The sequence below is a fragment of the Passer domesticus genome, chromosome 8 (assembly GCF_036417665.1).
Source record: "Passer domesticus isolate bPasDom1 chromosome 8, bPasDom1.hap1, whole genome shotgun sequence".
Classification (NCBI taxonomy): domain Eukaryota; kingdom Metazoa; phylum Chordata; class Aves; order Passeriformes; family Passeridae; genus Passer; species Passer domesticus.
In genome coordinates this window covers 26511259-26526923 of record NC_087481.1, presented here as the reverse complement: position 1 = coordinate 26526923, position 15665 = coordinate 26511259, and the positions used below count along the sequence as shown (strand labels likewise).

Here is a 15665-nt window from a genome sequence, read left to right as displayed (position 1 = left end):
GCCGCCGGGAAGAGCCGAGGGAGCGACCGCCCGGCCCCCGGGGCGGGGAGCGGAGCGGGGCCGGGCCGGGGGCGCGCCCCGCGCCGCTGTCACCATTGCCGGGGCCCGGAGCGCCGCAGAGCTGCTCCCCCCGCCGCCGCCGCGCTCGCCCCAAACACGGCGGCGGCGGCGGCACCGCCCGCAGGGGCTCGGCGCGGCTCCCGACGCGCTCGGAGGAGGAGGAGGAGAAGGAGGAGGAGGAGGGAGCGGCAGCCGGTGCCGCCGCCGGGAGCCGGGCCCGCCCGGGGCTGAGCCGCCGGAGCATCCGCGCCCGGGGCCGCCCGGTGGTGCCTCGCGGCCGCCGCCCGGGCCCTGCGCGCTGCCCCGGAGCGGCCCCCGGCTGCCAGACATGACCGCCATCATCAAAGAGATCGTCAGCAGGAACAAAAGGCGATACCAGGAGGATGGCTTCGACCTGGACCTGACCTGTATCCTCCTCCCGCTCCTGCTCCCGCACGTCCCGCGATTGCATCAGACCCGCGCGGCGTTACCTAACGCGCTGCCCCCGGCCGCTCCGCCGCCGGGGCTCGCCCGGGCCGCCGCGCCCTCCCCCGCCGCCGCCGCCGCCTCGGCCGCCTTTTGTCCGGGCCCGGCAGATTAACGGGAGCTCCAGGATTAACGCCAGCGCTCCTTGCCGGCCCCCCCGAGCCGCCCAGGGGCCGTGCCCCCCTCCCCGCGGCCCCGGAGCCCCTGGCCGCTCACCTCCGGCCCTGCTGCCTTTTGGGCTCACGCAGCAAATGCGCCCGACCCGCCGTGATTTGCACAGCGCTTTATATATATATATATATATATATATATTTTTTATTTAGTAACTCGCCTTGTGTCGCGATTATAATCGCGGCAGGCCTGTGGCTTTCCTCGCGTTGCTTCAGTGGAAGCCTGTGTCCTCTGCCCTGATTTCCAGCCCTCCGCTGAGGCAGAGCTGTACCTTAGGATGCAGCAAGGCTCTCCATGACAAGAGGTGGCAATCGCTCCTTCCAAATTTAAAAAAAAAAAAAACCAAAACGGCCAAAACCCACCATTTTTTTTCCCGGTGAACTGCACGAGGATGTGTCACAAACGGGTCTCATCGAGGAGGATTGTATAGAATACCTATTCTGGAATAAGTAATTAGCGTGCAATTACGGCTAATGAGGCAAAAGCCGGTGTGTCGTTTTGGTGGCCTTTGGAACAGATGTGTTGGAGCGGCGTGGGGCAGATGTTTAGTTTGGAATGCCCTGCAGGGCTCATGGTGGGTAGGGGCTCTGCTGTCGGCAGGGTCTGGCTCCGTGGTGGGGAAAGAGTGGTGCTGTGGGAACGATTTTGGGGCGAGAACTTTGCTTAGAAGTTGGAAAAATGAATGTTGACAGTGGTGCTCAGAGCTGGGCTTCTCCCTGTGGAGAGATGTTTCTGTTCTGCGAGGGGATTAGGTGGAAATTTATTGGGTTTTGGAGCAATTACATTCAGGTCTGAGCAAGTGCTCCAGATAAATCCAGTTTTTGAGCAGGATCAAAGCTGATAAAGCTGCAGCTAGTACAGAGCTCTTGCTTTTGCATTGAGCCTTGGCCTAAAATTTTGGTGGCTTTAAAAAAGCCTGAAGTGTTCTGGACTTTAGCAAGTGCTGCTTAGCCTTTAGTTAAAAACCCAACAGCTCTGGTTCATTATTCCTGCATTTATTTGTGGTAAAAATACTTTTAGGCCTGGATTTTTAGGTGTTTGCACTTGGTGATTTTGTTGGCTTTGTGGAAAGAGTTAAGTGGTGGCAAAACCAAAAGGTTTTGCCATCACAGTTGAAGAGTTTGGTGTTTCAGGCATCTTTGCCCAGATGTGCCCTGGGTCGGGAGAGCTATTTTGAGCCAAACACATCTTTTTAACTGGTCATGTGCTCCCAGCAAGAAAATCAGGGAGTGCTGAACCTGGGCTTGCTTGCTCAAGGTTTCCTAATGGTGTGTCAAATGATGATTGCTTATTTTTAATTTTTATTCTTAGAATTTTATGTTAAAAAAGGTTGTTACACTGTGCTTAGGCTGGTGTTTCTGAAAGGAGCAGCTGGCTACAGTTCTGCCATGAAATTTGTGGAAAAGATGGTATGGTTTCTTTAATGATAAAAAATCATAGGGAAAAAAGTGGGGTTTTTTTGTAGCTGCACATTTTGAACAGATAATTAATGAATGAAGCCTTCTGCCTGTGCAGTGGCTTCGCTTGAAGGCTGATGTTGCTGCAGAAGTGAAAGTTGAATTTTTTTCATCACTTTGTGCAGGCTTCTTTTTGCAGGGATTGTTCCTCACTATTCCTGGTAGCTGGGAACAACCTATTTATTCCTTACACATATGGGCATGGATTTTAAGGGGATAAAATGTGATATTAAGGGGAAAAAAGAGAACCTGAAGCCCAGGTGAGCTGTTCAGCAAGGCATGGCAGGAGGAGCAATGTTGGAGATTCCTGCTTCAGTCAGGGTAGCTGCCTCTGTCCAGCTGAAAGGAAGGGCAGCCAGGAGTTGGGAATTTGGCTGGGCTCTGGGAAATGGAGGCCTGGGCTCCTCCTGCAGCTCCAGAGCCCTCAGCAGCTGCTGCTCACCTGGGCTTTGGGAGCTGCAGAGGGAAGGACCTGTGTTCTGTGCTCTGCCCTTTCCCCTGGCCCTCTCTGAGCGAGGCTTCCTGTCTCAGTGTCCCCTGTGATCAGATTTTTGGGAATGGGTGTTGTCCAGAGGCCTTGCAGGAACCCCTGGGTGCCAGAGGCAGGCTGGGCGAGGTGCTGGAGTGCCAAAATCCTTGGTTGGGCTCTGTCACATCCTCCTAAAAGTGATCTTGATGTATGTGCAGTACAGGACGTTGTGCTTGGAGCCCTGAGGGGCTGGTTAAGAATCCTTGTGTGTGTAATGTGGGATTTCAGCAAAGGGAGACAGCACCTTCCCAAAATCAGTGCAGAGTGTGAAAATGGGCCTGTGTGTCTTTAAAAACCACACTGCTGTGCTTGTCATCTAATCAGATGGTCTCTGAGCACTCTTTATGCACGTCTTGGAAAATATATTCTGAACTTAGAAGAAAGGGTTTTAAAGGTGGAGACATTAAATCATGCTTAAGATATTGCTTTCTGCTTTATTTGGGTTTTAATTAATTTCTGCAGTACTGGATACTTTTTGGTGCCCATGGGTAAGAAGCAAAGTTTGGATTCATGTTTTTCTTCTCTGATGGTTGCATTTCTTGATGCTGCAAGCACCAGGATGTTTTCTGAGGCGCTCTGTGTGTTATTTCTGAAATTGTGCAGCTTGGTGATGCCCCCTTTACTGCAGAGAGAGAACATTTCCATGCAGCAGTGCATGGCTTGCCTGTGTCTTAAGAGCTCTGTGTGTGAGTTTAGCAAGTGGGGGACAAAAACCATGTAACTGCTTCTTGTGGCAGTCCTAGCTCGGGTTAAACTTTGTCTGGTGTCCCCAGGCCTTCTGACAGGGGTGCAAACGGGCGGCTAGGCTGAGCCTAGGGCTCGACTGAAGCATGTGGAGCTCGTGACCTACATAGTGGTACAAACTGCAGCAACATTCAGGCAGAGATGTTGGGAGCAGTTTACACGTCTCACACGTCCTTTGTCTCGTGGAGTGAAAGGCAGGGAATGCTGAAATTGCTGGAGGAAGCTCCTTAGAATCTGTTACTGCTTTGTGCTGTTTGCAGTCCTAAAGCTCTTTGCATTTTTAATGAAATTTTAAATTATGGGACTTGACTCAAAATGGCTCAGCTTCCAGGAAAAAAATAAAAAAGTGAATTAGTGGCATGAGGTCTATACTGTGTTTAAAAATAGAGCCCGAGCTGGAAATGCCATTTGTTTAAAAGACTTGGTCTCATTTTAAAATTGAAGTTTGTTAGAGGTTTTGTAACGAGTTTGTCTCGCACACAAGCACAGGGAGGGTTTAGAAAAAACTAGAAGAGACCAACTGGCAATGCATTTTATTGGTGGGAAAGTATGTCTTTGTTCTGAAGTAAACCATGTTCCTTAGCAAGTGTTTAGAGCCCAGCAGACTCATTTTGCTTCTGGAGCCTGGGATGATGTTGGGTTTTGGACAAGATTAGTGCCAGTTTTGCTCTGAATTAATCTCAGAAGTCTGTTTGCATAGAGAGCCCTGCTGGCTGGGGACTCAGCAGAGTTTCAGTTCCCTGCTTGGTGCAGGATGTGTTTGATCCCAGGAAGATTGCTCTTTCTGCACTTAGCAAGGATGAAAGGGTTTGGCCTGTCCAGATGGAGAAAGCAAGGTGGTGATTGCTGCAAATGTGTTCCTGCATTTTCCCTTCTGGGGTTTGATGTGGGCTAGGGGGTTCACTGCTCCTCACAACCCAGAGCACCCCGAGCCCTGTGCCCCACTTGTGTGGATAGGGGTGTTGGAGCCTTCAAACCCCACACTCCAGTGGGTGCTGTGGGGTGCAATCCCATCCAGAGTCACCCAGCCCCTTCCTGCCCTGCTTTTCCACTGCTTTTGTTCAGAAAGGGGCTTAGAAAAAGCCCTCACAAATTACAGCTTGTCCCTTTGCATTTGTTTAAATGCAGTGCAGGATTCTTAGGGAAAGGCTTCAGCTTGGATCACTAGAAATTTTCAGTGCATCTGGAGACTGTTTGCACAAGCTAAACTCCAAATTAAAAATACCTGTCTGTGCACACTTTGAAGTGTGCAGAAGGTGCTGAAGTGGTGGCTGTGTGTTCCCCTCAAGGTGGGCAGAGAAATGAGTGGACCCTGCATACTATTTCTTATATGGTGACCTCTTAGAACATGCCCAGCCAAAGTGATTAATGATTGGAGCCTGGTTTTAAGCTCAGTTAAGTGTGTGAAGTCATCAGAACATCCAGAGCTTTGCTGTTAAGCATGAAGAGAGTAATGCTCAACCAAGTGCCAGCTTTGCTAGGACCAGCACTGGGTCTGAGTGTTTTTTAAGGGAAAATCCAAGTTTTCTCTTGCTTGTCCTAAGACTGATGAGGTGTTGGCTCTCAAGGAGTTACTTTGTGGGGTTTGCTCGCTGAGGACAGTTCTGTCCCTGTTGAGGACCTGTGGAAATCCCACCCCACACTTGCTCTGCCTGGTTGGCTGGCCAGCCCCAACACTGGGTCCAGCTGCAGTCTTGGAGGGTGGTGAATTTTGGAAATGCATCTTTCTAGGAATCTGTGCTGCTCAGGAAAGCCTTTCTGTCCTTGGGATCATTCCATCTGCCTTCCCCTGACCTGGGAGAGGATGGAGCCTTGAGTGTGGAGCTTATGCAACACTGGAGCTGCTGTTGCTGCTGCAGTAGAATACATGCTGGCTCTAGATAACTGCTAGGCTTTTCTTTGGGACAAAATTCCTGTTGCTGCCTACTCAGTGCTGCACTTAAGACACCAAGAAGAACTTGCTTGTCTTACCAAAGTGTTGTGGAGCACAGTGACTGCTGTAGAGACAGTGAGTATTGATGTCTTAAAACACTGTGTAGAGGAATACAGAATTCTCTTAATTTTTTTTCCCATAAGAGAGGTGGCTGTACTCTCCATTTTCTTCCTTGTAGGTTGATTTGGACACCTCTTTGCTGTGGAAGCAATTGATATAATTTATTCAGTAATAATATGGCTGAAAGGATGTTGTGTTAAAACCCCCCTGTGTTAAAAAGCATAAAGCCAAAACCAAACTTCAGGGAGTACAAATACAAAGTTGAAATGTTACATGTAAAGCTTCTGTCCACTAAGTTTTTGCAGGTTGTAAATCGCTGAATAGTTCCTTAAATGAAATTATATTTACAATGGATTAATGTTGTTGCCATATTAATGCTGCATAAGCTGACAAATTATACCCTGGTACCTTAGCCAGAGTCTTCCCCTACAACAGGTTTAAACACGAAAATGGTTGTTGTATAATGATTTAAAGGACAATTGTTGTGTTCTGACAAACTGGAAGAGGAGGGAGGGAATAGGCAGCTGAGCTGTCAAATCCCTTAATTACATTAGAGACCAAAGATACTGTCATTACTCATAACTAACTCCCAGAGCCCAGCTCCTTTCTGGTTTGGAGCAACTCGGAGCTCTGTGTGATTTTTATTCATTTACTGTGCCTGATACAGGGTGGATGTTGAAGGTTAATTTATTGCATGGCTTTTTCAGGGAGGAAAATAGGATATATAGCCTGGAGTTGTGGATAGTAATTCCTGGATATGCCTTGTGCCTCATCTTAAATCCTAGGGGAGGTGTGGGCTCCTTTGATTTGGCACTTGGGTGAAGGTTTTTTGGGATTAAAGCTGTGTGTGCTTGTGCTTGCCTGTGAGTTACTGGAATGGCAATTTCTGGGCTGTAAGAAGGGAATTTATTTGGAAATGTGTGGCCCTGTGGAGCAGGATGTCTCCTGAAACGTGGATTATTTGTGGGTGGTTGACTCTCCTTTGGGTTCTGTTAGTTTTTGGACGTGTCTTAGGCCCAGGTTGATATTTCAGATGTAAACAAATCCTTGTTCCAGTTTCTAATTCAAGCCAGCATCCTCTTTGCTCCTGTCATCATCTGCCTCGTTTGCTGGCTTGCCTGTGAGGCCCTGGAAAAAAAAAAAAAAGGCATTTTTGTAGAATGGAAATAAATAATTGTGCAATTAGGCCCTGTATCATGCTGCATAAATCTAGGTTATCTTAATAACGATTCTTAGGCAGTGTAGCTCAAGTGGTGGCTCTGTGATTCAAATGGTAATTGACTGTGCAGCTAAAAAAATTAAACTCAACTGCTCTGTGTTTGGGATGATGACTATTGCAAAAGCTGGCATTGTTCCCTTTAAAGATGAACTCCCAGCTCCACAGCCCCAGCGTGCAGCAGTGCAGAAAAACTGCTTAATATCCAGTTTTTTGTAGTGAAGTGCTTAAGAAATGTCTTTATAAACTTAATTCTGCCTTTGTGGAGCTGTAGTATAATAGCTTTTAATTGCATGATTAATTTTCTTAGAGGCCTCTGCTTAATTCATTGCATTGCCTGGGTATATATTGGGCTACAACTGAAGAGTTGTGTATTTTCTGTTCTTTCATTTCTTGTGTGGGTGAGTTAGAGAAGCAATGTCCTTTTTTTATGCTAACATTTAGAGGAGGGAAACACCAGATCTCATTTGGATAAAATTATCTACTTGGGGCTTATTGTTTGTGTAGTGGTTTATTGAATGCCCTTGTGTCTTGTTTTGCCACTCACCTTTATTTTCTTTTGACCCACCCCACACACATTAAGGTTTGATAAATCCATACCAACCTTACTTTTTGTAGTTTCTGTTCTATGAAGGTTTTTAGTGTGCTGTATTTGTCCTGCAGCCCCGTAGCTATTTTAAATTCCCTTGTCTCTGAAAGTTTTTGGATGTTCTTTCAGGCTTGCAAAAAGTTGAGTCTGAGCCATTTTTCACTTCCTGTCAGTAAATATCAAAGTAGTGACTCTTCTGTGCTGGCTTCTCTTTACTGAATAAAATTCCTGTGTTTTTCTGGGGGTGTTTGAGGTTAGGACATGCTTAAGTACACACTGGTGGTTCAGGGAGATCCTGCAAAGTGGGGTGGTGTGCTGGGAACACACGGTGACATCTCACAGCTCTGCTTGGAGGAGCTCATGCTGCATTGGGTAGTTAAAACAGGTCAGTTTGGCACTAAAAAACTCCATTTGAGATGTGGTAGGCCAGCTTCTCACAGCTCTGGCTCCTCTGGAGGGGATCTGCTCAGTCCCTGTCTTGCCTGTGTGCTCTGGCTTGGGTGACAGGGTGTGGATTTGATGATCCCAGAGCATTTTCCAAATCCAGGGGTGGGTTTGATGATCCCAGAGCATTTTCCAACCTCAGTGATCCTGGGATTCTGCACCATCATCCTTGGGCCACCATGTGCTGTTGCAGCTTGTTGGGATGCCAGGCTGGCTGTGGAAAGATGGGATGTGGCCTTTCCAAAATGCCAGCAGAAACAAAAGAACTTTCTTTCCTGGACCTCTGCATGTTTCCCTCTGGATATCTGTTGGGATTGTTGGTCTGGGTTTGGGGTTGAGTTAGGGAGTTCAGGCCCAGTCTGCCTTCACAGCTGAAGAGTTCTGTCAAACTTTGTATCCAGAACAGAGTCTGATGCACCATTTGTTATGTTCCTGTGTGCTCTGAGCTCTTTCTGAATGGGAAGGGCAGCTTTTGTGTGTCCTTTAGTGTGGTCAGCTGTTTTTGAGGGGTTTCATGGGTTGGGAGGGATTCACAAGGACCATCAGAGTCCAGCTCTTGGCCTTGCACAGGACACCCCAGCAATCCCACCCTGTGCCTGAGAGCATTGTCCAAACATTTCTTGCAGCTCTACACAAGAGCTCATGTTTCCTTTTCTCTCTGCATGCTTTTGTATCTTTATTTATGATTCCAGACCATTTTGAAATGGAAGTTTCAGGTGCCTTTTTCTCAGCCTTTGTCAGTACAAGCTGTTCTCTAGAGCAGCCATCATCTTTCATGCCTTTGTTACCATTTTTTCTATTTATGCTGTGAGGTCTGTGGGGTTTTTTTCCCCCCCAATCTTAACGTGACCCCATTATCTCTTCATCAAATCCTCCATATGGCTGAGAGTCCCTGGACACATTTCCTACACCCCACAGATGAAGGGAGAGGCTCTTGCTCTGGGATGGCTCCCAAATGCAATATAATGAGCAGGTCCAGAAGTGAGCTGTGGATGTAGACAACCTGGCATATCCTCCTGAGGCATCTTCTGATTTATTTCTTTGTGCTGTGGGAATTTGAGTGCCCTTCCAGACCTTTGTCAGCCCCATGACCTCGTGTGGACAGGTTTGCCTCCTGGATATGAAGGAGTTGCAGTTATTCCTTATCTGGGTTGTTGCATTTAAATTGCAGGCTGAAAGCTTAAAAAAACCTTAAAAATGGGGGAAAACAGAGTCCTTGTTGGAATATAGAGCATCAAAGGGTTAAATGCTTTTCTTCTAAATGATAAAATGTTTCAGCCACATCTGAGTTGGTCCCTTTGCTTGTTGTTCAAGGCACAGATGGTAGAGTTGACAAGTGCAGCTGGCTGGCTACAAGGAATCCTCCTTTGCTCTGAAGAACTTTCTTCCTGTTCATTTCCTCTATACTTCCTGATGATCCAGGCTCCTAGAAAAATACTAAACTTACTTTGCATTTCATGCTGGCTACTGGAAATGCTGCCTGTTAAATAAAGAAGGCACTCATGGGTGCAGCTTAAACAGCATGTATGTCAGGAAAGTCTTCTAGGTTTGCCTGGCTGTATTTTCCTATGTCATTTTCTTTTCTGTTGTTGGGATGCTGTCAAGCAAATGGCACTAATAAGAGCTTGGCCATTTGTCAGGGCTCTTAAATCTGTTTGAGGATGGAGTGTGGACACTTCTTGTAACACTCCCCCTGTAGCTCCAGGCTGTCAAGCTGTTGAACAGTTAGAGCAGTGCTGATTTTTTTTCTCCCTTGCTGTTGCTCTGTGGACTTGTTTAAGCTGGAGTTAAAGGGCTGGAGGTCGCCAGGGGAGCATTTCAGCCCAGCTCTGCTGCCAGACCACCTCACACAGCTCCTGCAGCCAGAGTTCCTGAAACCTGCAGCTAATTCAGGCAACAAAGCAACTTTGGGAGCCTTCAGAGCCATGCTGTCCTCTGCTGCTGGGCTTTGCTGTCAAGCAGGACGTGGTGGTGACAGCTTGGCCCCCCTGTGCTGGTGGCTGGGTCCCCTCACAGGCAGGAGGGTGAGGGTGACACGGAGCAGAGCTGGCAGCAGATGAGGAGTGGGCTGGTGGGGAGCACATTAAAGCAGGGCCAAACCTCCCCTAGCCTGAACTGGAAGTGAAAATTAGCATTCCTGGCAGCTGGGAAGCTTTTTTCAGGCTCTAGATTCCTCAGTTTAAGGCTGTTCTTTGTTAAATGAAATTCCAGTTTGGGAGCTGGGAGCTGAGGGTTGGGAGTTGTTGTTTTATTTGCAGGTGTCAGGTTCAGGGGTGTAGAAAGGTTTTTAGCTCCAGAGCACAACTTACAGCTCCATCATTCACAGCTTCAGGAATATTCAGCTTCTTGGAAATTTCCTTTCTACAGAAAGATGAAATCTGATGCTTGCTAGGTCTTCCTGAAGCCCTTGATTCACAGAATCCCAAAATGGTTTGGGCTGGAGGGAACCTGAAAGCTCATCCAGTCCCACCCCCTGCCATGGGCTGGGCCACTTTCCGTGATGCCAGGCTGCTCCAAGCCCTGTCCATCCTGACCTTGGCCATGCCAGGGATCCAGGGGCAGCCACAGCTGCTCTGGGCACCCTGTGCCAGGGCCTGCCCACCCTGCCAGCCAAGAATTTCTTCCCAATATCCAATATAAACCTTCTGTCTGTCAGTAGGAAGCCATTCCCCTTTTTCCTTTTGTTACAGACCCTTGTAAATAATAAATATTTGTAAAATTGCAAAGGGCTGTGAGTTTTAAAGTTCTTTTTCATTTGTGTTTGATGTAAAACCTGCCTCAGTGTGGGGTTTAAAAAGCTGTGTGTAAATTCTGAAGCACTGAATGCTCTGGCCTGCCTATAAAATAGGAGATGAGGTCATTTGCTCTCTGTTTTCCTGTTATAGCCAGGAGTGCAGTGAGGATTAGGGTTAAATACTTGGAAATGTGGGACTTCATAAAATCACTCAAACATTCTAATGATGTTACAGTTACTAGCTGACAATGTTGATCATTGCAGGAAGAGCTGCAGCTGTTGGTTTTTGCAGCTTCCTTGTGACTCTTTAAGAACTAAGAATTGGTAAATGTTTTGCTATGCTTTTTTGGCCACTTTCCATTATTAGGAAAAAGTCTGAATTTGTGAGCAAAATCAGTTACAGGACCAACACGAGTAATTTACTTTTATATCTCTATGTATGTAAAAAATTGCAAGTGTATACTGCATATTCTTTAATTTGGTCTTGGCATAATGTGAATATATAGACAGCTATTTTTGAAAGTGATTATAACAGCTGATTTGCATAATGATCCAGGATTTTTCTCATAGCAACTGGAAAGACTGTCATCTTCAGCAATGTGGGAATGATTTCAGCTTTCAGGAGAGTGTTTTGTTCAGTCTCTGAGCAGCATTTCTGCAGTGGCACACGGATTATTTGCAATGGTCTGGTTTCTGTATTGACAGATCATCATTGTGGCACTGGGTGATTTAGCAGATAATTGGGTGTTGATTTTAAGGTTCCTTGGGCACAGCACAGAGTTGTCTTGGCTCCTTTGGAAGTGGAGCTGTGTAGTTGGTGGCAAGAGCTTGAGTGGAGGACGGTGTTCTGGTGTTCTGCCTTGTGTGTCACGGGGCACCAGAGTGCAGAGCAGGGGTAAAGCTGCCAGGGAGTGCCCAAAGCAGGGACACAGGAGTGGGGAAGGGTCTGGAGGGGCTGCAGGAGGAGCAGCTGGGGCACTGGGGTTGTTCACTGCAGGAGACTGAGGGCAGAGCTCCCATCTCTGCTCTCTGGGACAGGGACAGCACCCAGGGAAGGGCTGGAGCTGGGCCAGGGCAGCTTTGGGTTGGATTTTAGGGAAAGGTTCTTCCCCAGAGGTGCTGGGCACTGCCCAGGCTCCCCAGGGAATGGGCACAGCCCTGAGGCTGCCAGAGCTCCAGGAGAGCTTGGACACTGCTCCAGGAATGCCAGGGTGGGGTTGATGGGGTGTCTGGGCAGGGACAGGAGATGGATCCATGATCCCTGTGAATCCCTTCCAGCGTGGGATATTTATGGTTCTGTGATCTGGTAATTTTTTTTTATTATAGCACTAAAATCCCAGCTTCCATGTTTACAATACTGAGAAAGGAATGAGTACTTTAAAAACTGTTAAAGCCATTTTTGGGAATGAGTATCTTAGGAAAAAGCTGCTTTGGCAAAACGTGGTGGGATTTATTTTATGCTTTTTAAAAAGTCCATTTCAAATCCTTTTGGATCCTTGTGGCTTCCTTCCAACTCAGCATATCCTATGATCCTATGAAATTTTGGTAGTTACACCACTTTGGTTGACTTTGTGTTTGCATGTGTTGAACAGCCTCAGCAAATGACTGAGGCTTTTTCCATTTTTGTTTTCCTGTCTTAAAAAAAAAAAGCTTGGAATTGATAATGAGCTTGTTGCACGTTTTAAATGATCAGTTCTCCCAGATTTCTAAAATTAGCAGTATGGTTACCAATTTCATGATGACTCAGAGTTCTTCCTTTGAATGGAAGCCCAGCTTCCCAAGCTCCAGTGTAAGAAATCTCATTTTGGTAGTGACTGTCTTAATTTCAGCTTTGGAAATCAATGTTAAATGAAGTGAGGTGTGAAAAGGGGTGTCTGGGAGCTGTTGTGTGTGGCTGCAGAAAGCAGAGCCTGCTGAAGGTGATGCTCAGTGGATGGTTGCTCCTGAGCTGGTCCTTGCAGTGGTCAGGGGCTGTCCCTGTCCCTGAAGAGCTTCATTCCCCATGGGGAATGGGGATAAAAACAGGCTGGGAGGGATGCAGGAACAGCCATGCCCTCCCCTTGCTGCAGATCTTGGGGTATCTCTTCACAGCATGGCTGGAAGAAGTTGGCTTTGTGACAACTTTTCCATTTAAGTGATGAAACTTCAATTTCTGCTCAGAGATTTAATTCATCTGTGCAAACAGCAGCACCATCACTTCCATTCTGTTCTTCCATCTTAGTGCTCCCTAAAGCAAAGGCATTCTTTTGTTGTTTTGAACCACCACAAGAGTTTCAGAGCAGCACATCAAGGCTGCCAGAGCTCCAGGAGCACTTGGACAATGCTCTCAGGGTGGGATTGTTGGGGTGTGTGTGCAGGGCCAGGGTTGGGCAGGATCCCTGTGGGTCCCCTCCAGCTCGGGATATTTGATGGTTCTGCATCTCTTCACCGTGCTGTCAGGAGTGTTTATGTCAGCATGTATTGAAAAGCCCCAAGATTCTCTTGCTCAGCAGCAAGAATGGGTTTGTGCTTGCTGCCCCGTGCTTGCCCTGGGAGCAGATGCAGCCTGGTGCCTGGAAGGGCGGCGCTGGGGCCGTGTCCTTTGGCAGCAGCCCTGTGCAGACACCAGGGTGAGTCAGCAGTGCCTGGGAGCTGCATTCCAGTCTAATGCCTCGAGATAATCACTGAGGTGCTTCAGGACGATATATTTAGGTGGGGGAGACATTGGCTTGCCTGGTTAAAAAAAATTATCGTGTTTTTCTAAAAACAGCCCTTCCTCCCCATGAGGCTCGCCGTTGGATATTTCATTTTGAGCAACAGTTGAGTTGGGTTTTTGTGCTCTCGGGTTGCGAAGCCTCAGATCACACAAAACAATTTCAGTGAATCAGCATCACAGGCTCACAGAATAATTGGGGTTGGAAGGGACCTCTTGAGATCATCCAGTCCAGCTCCCTCTCCATGCAGGGTCACCTGGAGCAGCTGACACAGGAGCACTTCCAGGTGGGCTTGGAATATCTCCAGAGAGAGAGAGAAACTCAGCACCCTCCCTGGGCAGTGCTCTGTCACCCTCCAGGGAGGTTTTCTTCCTCATGTCAAGGTGGCCTCAGTAAATACATTAATATTTCCCCACACACACACACACCCTATTTGAAGTATTTTTTCATTGTCTTTCCTTACTGGCATATTGGGGAACACCTTTTGCAGTTCCCACTTTTGGTTTAAAGTGTAAAAATAATTGTAATGGTCACAGAATCATGGAATGGTTTAAGGAACCTTAAAGCTTATGGTTTAAGGAATCTTAAAGTGCCACCCCCTGCCATGGGCAGGGACACCTTCCTCAGTCCCAGGCTGCTCCAAGCCCTGTCCAGCCTGGCCTGGGGCACTGCCAGGATCAGCTGAAGCACTCCCAGTGCCTCCTGGTTGCCCCAGTGCTGACCAGTCAGTCCAAGGCTGCACTCCTGATCCTGCAGGGCTCTCCCAGCCTGCTGGCTGCTGTGCAGCAGTTTGGGAGCAGGAATGGCTGGGAGCTGTGCCCTTGAGCCAGGGAGGGGAGCAGGCAGAGCTGGGAGCTTCCAGCAGCCTGGGAGCGCCCCGGTTATTTTGGAATTTTTTATCTGCCTGTGCCTGCGTGTTTGGAGGCTTTGCTGTTTGGAGCAGTGTGTGAGCAGGCTGGGAACGCTGCTGTTAAGATGTTCTGTTCCCTTGGCTCAGGGGGTGTGTCTGCCTCTCTCCCATCTTGCACCAGCTGGGAATCCTGGAAAGTATCTCCTGTCTCAGCCCCTGGGAGAGGAGAAGCATCTGAGCATCAACCACGGGCTGCAGTGCCTGAACAAATGTAGGAAAGCTCCTGATTGCAAATAGAAGTGTGAGCAAGTCACTCACAATTCAGCGAAGTTTGGGCATCTGTCCCATGGGTGATGCTGCAGCTGAAACTGAGTTTTGTTTTGATGTGTCAAAATGAAATTGTTTTCCCCCTGTTGCCAGCATGAGGGTTTGTCTTCCACGAGAAGTGCTGTGGAAGGCAGACTGATGTGCTGGATTATTTTGCTGTGGTAATTTATGGTTTGTGTAGCTCTGCTGCTCAGAGCAGGATGCATGAGGATGGGCTTTGGAGGAGAAGTGCTGGAACTGGGAGGAATCAGGCTGAAATTGGGAAGGAGGAGGGAGTGATGGGGTGTGTTAGCCAGGTAATTCAGTTAATATAGTATAAAACCAATTTCTTCTGCTTACGGCAGGGAACAACTGATAAAACAGTGAAGACATTGCTAATTATATTGCACCTTTTGTTAATTAAAGAGGTGTGAACTGCTTGCTGAGTAAAATAGATGAGAGGGAAATTCAAAGTTTGTGATTTGAGGTTATCCCAAGCTCTATAAGTTAAGCACTTTAATGTTTGGTTGGGGTTTTTTTTCCTAATTGTGTTTTTTTAAGTTTTTGGGCAAGTACAGAATAAACTGGAAATCAGACACAAACCTGTTTCAGTGTCTGTATTTAAAGCAGCCACAAATATTTATTTGGCTTACTCCAAAGCTTTTTCATAGTTTTCTTTGTCTGTACAAATGATCTGTTGAATGGCCCAAGCAGACCAATGTCTATTAGTATGTGGATTACAACACAGTAAATGCTAATTTTTTTTTTTCCAAGAGTACAAAACATTATTTCCGTGTATTCAGTTCCTGATGTTTTTCTGAAGCCTTGCAGTTAATGGTGTCAATGCAGAACTTGGTCTGTGCTGCTCTGCTCTTGAGGACTTGTGGGAATTTTGCAAGGGTGGAGTAGAGTAGTTTGTGTCCTACTTCAGGCTTTTCTTTGTGCACAAGTAACTGGAATTTCAGTATCTTGGAAGCCAATGCAGTATCTCCCATTCTGATGTGATTATTCTTTAGACCTTTGGTATATTTTGACCATGAAAATAAAAACGAGTCTTGAAAGGGTAGGATAATTTAGGTTGAGAGGGCCCTCTGGAAATCACCTCCTCCAGCCCCCCTTTTTAAAGCAGGGCCAACTTCAAACATATCATGCTTTGTTCTTGCTCCTGCTAAAATTAGTTTGAGGAGGAGTATGTTAATGTGGCAGGGTATGGGTTGTTTTGAGCTGCTGCTTTCATTTCTGGTTCACTCTTCAGCTGAGCTTTTTCACTACATTATCATTTCTAATAATGCTTTAAACTTGGGAGGACTTTCTTTTCTAGAACTCTGTTAAAAAAATCCATATATCATTTCACCATGGGGAAAATAAATACCAGTAATTTTCTAGCAATTCTTTAAATGTAAACTTAAAATTT

At 47.1% G+C, this 15665-nt stretch overlaps 1 protein-coding gene across 1 annotated transcript in view; it reads left to right on the top strand.

The window, feature by feature from the left end:
- Positions 1 to 332: 332 nt before the first annotated feature.
- The window catches only part of PTEN (phosphatase and tensin homolog), a 47894-nt gene continuing 32561 nt past the window's right edge, over positions 333 to 15665 (top strand). The window contains exon 1 of the mRNA XM_064429909.1: positions 333 to 467. Coding sequence (XP_064285979.1) covers positions 389 to 467 — 79 coding nt within the window. The 5' untranslated portion in view covers positions 333 to 388. The remainder of the gene's footprint in view (positions 468 to 15665) is intronic.